Source organism: Sycon ciliatum, chromosome 4 (assembly GCF_964019385.1).
Source record: "Sycon ciliatum chromosome 4, ocSycCili1.1, whole genome shotgun sequence".
In the NCBI taxonomy this organism is placed as follows: domain Eukaryota; kingdom Metazoa; phylum Porifera; class Calcarea; order Leucosolenida; family Sycettidae; genus Sycon; species Sycon ciliatum.
The window spans coordinates 20,559,809-20,565,855 of record NC_088646.1 but is presented as its reverse complement, the minus strand read 5'-3'; the positions used below and the strand labels follow the sequence as shown (position 1 = coordinate 20,565,855).

At 48.2% G+C, this 6,047-nt stretch overlaps 1 protein-coding gene across 2 annotated transcripts in view; it reads left to right on the top strand.

Moving 5' to 3' along the window:
• Positions 1-2,028: 2,028 nt before the first annotated feature.
• Positions 2,029-6,047, top strand: part of LOC135814934 (uncharacterized protein NKAPD1-like) — a 5,894-nt gene continuing 1,875 nt past the window's right edge. Inside the window, exons 1-3 of one of the 2 annotated variants that reach the window (XM_065328134.1) lie at positions 2,029-2,382; positions 4,435-4,511; positions 5,635-5,751. In XM_065328134.1, coding sequence (XP_065184206.1) covers positions 2,314-2,382; positions 4,435-4,511; positions 5,635-5,751 — 263 coding nt within the window. In that variant the 5' untranslated portion in view covers positions 2,029-2,313. Of the gene's footprint in view, positions 2,383-4,434; positions 4,512-5,631; positions 5,752-6,047 lie in introns of both variants that reach the window. The other variant, XM_065328133.1, reaches the window with a different exon arrangement.

Genomic DNA, 6,047 nt, shown 5'->3' with positions numbered 1-6,047 from the left:
ATTCTGGTATTTCGTGATGTTTTTCACGGGCTTGAAAACAGTGGAAAGGTATGCATCCCACTGTCTCCAATCCCATGAAAACAAAACGGCCTTGTTGAAGGCTGCTGATTTATCTGTTGCATCAGCTAGCTGCCGAAGTGTATCGACGTCGGACTTCCTGTAAGTCTGCTTCAGCAACCCAAAGCCGCCATCGACAAAGCATCGAGTGTGCCCAACGCGCATGAAGCACAGGTCGATGGATTCGTTGAGCCCCACAATGACTCGCCAGCAGAGGTACCCAACGACTGTTTTGTTTTTGTTTTGTCCGCAGCAATTGTCGGCGTGCAGACCGATGTCGTGTGCGCCCTTGCCATGCTGCTGAAGATGGAAATGGAGGAGTGAGACCACTGAGTTTGGCCCATGGCATTTGCTGCCATCAACTCCGATGGTCTCATTTTCGTCAAACAAATAGTTGTGCTGTGCTGGCACAGCCTCCGCTGCAACACCAAAAATCTGGATCCGGCGCGGAACTTTGAAATACAATGCACCTACTTCCCGGGCATGGTGTGGAATGTGCGCCTGCTGGGCAAAGTCGAACGTGAAGTGCTCGTATGCTGGCGCTTGCAACTCACTGCTTTGCTGTTCAGCTATGGCATCCTTTGCCTTCGCAATGCAGGCCCTGTAATGATCTCGCGCAACATTCGCCTTCTCCATGTGCGCCTTCAACTCTTCCACTGTTTTTTGTCTGGAAATTTCCGTTCTCGCTCGGGTGATCTTCGACTGCATGTCTGAACATTCTCCACACACATCTTCCTTCGGAGTCATAATCAAAACATCTGGAGTTTCTTTCAACCATAGTTTGACAAATGTCTGATAAGAGACAGTGCCTCCGGCATCTACGTACTTCTGGTGCACCAGCTTCTTTGTAGTGATGCATGGCAAGTAAACTGGTGCTGGAGTGTTGTGCCCCCTGGGTGCAGCAGGCTGTGGGAGACCATTCACCACAGCGTAGTTACGAACGAAATCGCGTACCTGTGTTACGCCCTCCGCAGACACAGCATGCCAGGGAGAACGACCAACATTTCCATGCTGTGGAGGAGTCAGAACGCCTGCGTCGAGATGTGCCTGCACTTGATGCACGTCGTATCGACTGGCGGAATTTGCATACAAAAATACCGCCACGTTTTCACACCACCGACTTCGTACCGGTATGTCACTCGAGATCGCGCAGCATGATGTGCTCCGTGATGTCCTGAATCGCCACGATTAGCCAGAGCATCCAGCTTGCCACTCAAGAATACGCGACGGTCATCGTCGCCAAGAACCTCCGTAGAATTTCGCGATGATTTTAGAATTTCTGGTGGGACACTCAGGAAACAGTTTTGACTCTCTGCGCAAGGGCAGCCAGCGACCCGGCGTACTTCGATGTCCTCAGTGGATGACAGCTTGATAGCTGGTTGCTTGTCCCTGCCTACAGCGGCAGCAGCTAGCGCTGTGGCCGGCTCCGGTTGCCCCTGATCATACTCATCAAGGTCCTCTTCATCGTCGCTGTCAACAGGTAAGTGCGTCGTGTCAAGTGTAGTGCGATCGTTTCATCTGCGCTATCAGAAGCGCTGGCGTCGCTGGAGGGGATATCGCCAAAGAACGATGCATCATCGTCGATGAGATCGCGGTTGGCCTCCTCTGTGAATCCAATAACAACCTGACACAAGGATCGCCTTCGATTTCCTTCCGCCATTGTCGCCTCCGCAGTTTGCTGTGACAGAATCGATTTTTTTGCGATCAAATTTGTTTTGGCTTTTTCTCAAAAAAGTCGCGTAGCCCCGAAGGTCGAAAGTCTCAGATATCGGGCACTATTATGACGACGTGACGTGTTGTCGTCAAGAGTAGATCTACGGGCCGGGGCCGCGGGGGTTATGTACTCTTGGTTGTCATCATCAAGAGTCCAGTTTACATGGTTTATGCACTCTTGTTGTCATGCATGACGTATTGAATATTGTTGTTTTTGCTTTTTTTATTGTCTTTATTCAAAAAGTCAAACAAGCTGTCTCGATATTGACTGAAATTGAGTTTTTATTGTGTTCTTTCAAGTAAGTTGGTCGCAGCTACATTATGTATGTTCTTTAGACTCTACCCACCGTAGAATGATAGCCGGCAAGTTGCTATGCCTGTGTTCAATGGGAGCAGCTCCACGGTGATTTTGTATGTCAGTCACCACTCGACTCGGACTGCGTGCTGTAATGTAGTGACCTCTTACTGGGTCTTACTCTTAGTCTTGAACGACTCGTGTTATATTTGAACCAGTCAGTGACAGTCCACTAGCACTCTGCAGCGATGCTGAAGAAAGGAATTGACAAGGGCTTGCTAAATAATGTCGTTCGCCACGTCAATTCGCACAACAAGGTATGGTGCACAAGATTGAAATAAGACTGTCCCTTTCCATAAATTTGGGACAGGCAGGCTGAGAACAGACTACTGAGTTTTTTTTTATCTGGGGGGGGGGGGAGGGGGGGGGGTTGAAAGAACCCCATGTTCCAGCCACACAACTCACGTATGGCACTGTGCAGGCCCGGCGGAACCGGTCCGGTTGGTCAGGTCGTTTACCGGACTAACTTGTTGGCCACCAACGCATGTTTACCGCTGAGGAGGTTGTGTGTACCCACTATCATACACAAACTGTATGAAAGATTATGGTATGACCGGACAAATCTAATGAAACTGCTTCCAGCTGTCCTGCTGTGTAAGGCCTTGCTCCCGGAACAAGGGTCACACTGTGTATTCTTGGCATGGTGTGAAGCAAAATTCTGTGTTGTGCACACATGCTGCTCACGAAATGCAATAGTATCAGTGTTCGCTTTTCGGCCTTACACAGATCTCTACTTGTAGGGGCGCATAGTGCAGTTTTCCTTTACAACTGCTAGATTCAAACTCGTGGACCATAGCTGCATTATGCATGTACATATGTGCCAGGCTTGGGTGGAAATGATTTTCTAGCGACTATGGACTGTTGTAAAATGATGTGTTGTTTTCCTGTGTGATGGCATTCCCCAAACTGTCTCGTCTAGTCGCGTGCATGTGTGATATGAGCATGCGCGATTTTGTAGTCGAGAGTCCTTTTGTCAGTCTTCTTGTTCGTCCCTTTGAGCGTTGTCTCCATTTCCGTATTGTCAATAATATTATGTAAACCAAACGAGTCTTGTCCTTTGTGTCCTGCGTCCCGGGGAACGGAATGGCTGTGATTCCGTTACAGGACGGACATTCCTTGGGCATTGCCTTCGTGTCTTCTTCAGTTGAAGATGACGAGATGGCTGTCATGGCCGCTATGATGGAGAGTAGTGGCCTGTCATCGGTGGTTGGAAAACCGACCATTGCTACTCGTGCGGATTGGCATGGTGCTGAGAGACTCACTGGGGACAGAATTTCAACGAGTCTTCAGGCGTATCCACACACAACGCATGAGGCATTGGAGCCTCGGCAGAACTTGTTTTAACGAAGAAATGTCACGTGAAAGCGTTCGATTTACTTCCTCGTCTATGTAGTGTAAAATAGAAGAAAAGCACATGGGAGCGAGTTATGAATGAACTATCCACGACTGCAACAAGATAATAATTTAGTAATTGTTATAGTCGTGGGTAGTTGCCTTCCATGTGTTTTTCTTCTGTTTTACATTTCTTGCAGGCTCAGTAAATAAATTAATAAATTTCACGGTTCGCGTGAGACTCGGCTGGAAGCCGAGTTTTCTGCATCCGCGGTGGGAACGCCACCACCCTCTAGGATCAAGGCGCAGATGCAGCGCCTAAACGGTGGGAGGTGAGTAGATCAGACCCACCACCAAGTGGTCAAAGACCGAAATCCCATTAGCTGCATCCATGCTGGCTCAGTATCCGAGTTTATATTGACATGTCTTTATCGTAATGCGTGCGCTCACGTTTTCAGAACTCGTCTGGCTTACGGAGAAGTAAAGGCTGAAGGGTGTGCCGCCCATCTCTCCAGAGAAGCCCAAATACGGAGACACTATTTTAGCTCATTCGTCGATCCATAAGTTTCCATGGCAGCGTATTCTCTCACCTGCAACTGCTTAAATATATAATATTATGATATCAAAAAATTAATGTCAAACGCTGCGCCAGGGGTTACAGTACAGGCATCGCAGGACACAGACTTACAGCCATGCCCGTGCCCTTTCTTGTTGTTGATGCAATTGACTGTCACCACCAGGACTCGAACCAGGGACTGATGTTTAACCATCTTAGTAGTTCGTATCGTGGACCATGCGGGTAGATACTGTCAATTTGATTGGCTGTTATGGCTTAATGTCGTGTGTTTATCATGGCCTAATCACTCTCCATAAAGCGTTACGCTCTTGTAACCCCACATGCTGCATACTGTGTGTGTGTGTGTGTGTGTGTGTGTGTGTGTGTGTGCATGCGCGTGTGTGACTGGTGCATACGACAGGTGCAAGAGGAGCAGGCGATGTGGAAGCAGCACAATGAAGGGAGAGAGCGGGAACGCAGGCACCGACGTGACCACCGGTATGTGCTCGCTCGTCTTGTTGGCGTTGTTGTCACTGGGAGAGCATGCGCAGAGGAAGGTGTGCTGTCACTATACTGCATCAACCTACTATATACAGGTTGCACGATGATGTCATCCTTTGAAATGCTTTGTATGTGGTGGCGAAACGGTGACATCACCACACCAGTTTGCCACTTGATTATCAATACCAAGTGTGTGCGACGATGTCATATGCACAGCCGCTACAGTTGAGTGTAGTCACATGGAAGTGTGCTCTCGATTCTGCCAGGTTCCGACCCGCGAAACATGAACAAAGTGCAGTTGCACATCATCTGCCGCTAAACAACACAGCACAACAGTGGAACAAGGCTAGTCCGTTGCAACTCTGAGTTTTACTAGCATGCTCATCACATTGCAGTCATCACATTGCAGTCAACAGTGCAGTCATCATATTGCAGTCATCACATTGCAGTCATCACATTGCAGTCATCATATTGCAGTCATCACATTGCAGTCATCACATTGCAGTCATCACATTGCAGTCATCACATTGCAGTCCTCACATTGCAGTCATCACATTGCAGTCATCACATTGCAGTCATCACATTGCAGTCATCACATTGCAGTCATCACATTGCAGTCATCGCATTGCAGTCATCACATTGCAGTCATCACATTGCAGTCATCACATTGCAGTCATCACATTGCAGTCATCGCATTGCAGTCATCACATTGCAGTCATCACATTGCAGTCATCACATTGCAGTCATCGCATTGCAGTCATCGCATTGCAGTCATCGCATTGCAGTCATCGCATTGCAGTCATTGCATTGCAGTCATCACATTGCAGTCATCGCATTGCAGTCATCGCATTGCAGTCATCGCATTGCAGTCATCACATTGCAGTCATCACATTGCAGTCATCGCATTGCAGTCATCAGGCATTGTGTACTCTCAGCACACTGGGTGCATCCTCCGGTATATTGCTAAACAAGAGCATAATTATTTCAAGTTTGGAAACCCCTGAAATGTGCATGACACGCCACTTGAGAGAGAGAGACAGACAGACAAACAGACAGGCGGAGAGTTATTGCTTGTACTTACTTCTATTCTTTTTCCGTCACGTTTCTTCTGTCGTAGCAGGCAGCGCCATGGTCATGACCATGACAACAGTGACTCTGAGGACTCTGATAGGTTGGATGAGGAGAGAGCGTTCTGGCGACGCAAACTACATGAAGCAGAGCAGCGGAGACCTGATCGGTAAGCTATTTAACTTATCCTGGCACCTCTCAATTCTGGACAGCCATCAGACCAGGCGACTGGCGTACATGTATGTCACCTGTGTATATCGAGATGTCCTTCTTGCAGGATTCAAAACAACCGTACAGTCATGTAACATGACTGTCTTGTACTCCATGTTAACTCTATTGAACCTGAAGTGGCGCATCCGATGTGTGCATGCTACGTTGACAAGTACGATAGTTCTTGTGTAAACGCAATGGCTTGTAACGTCGGCTTTGTATTGATTGGACCAGATTCGAACGTTGCAGGCATGC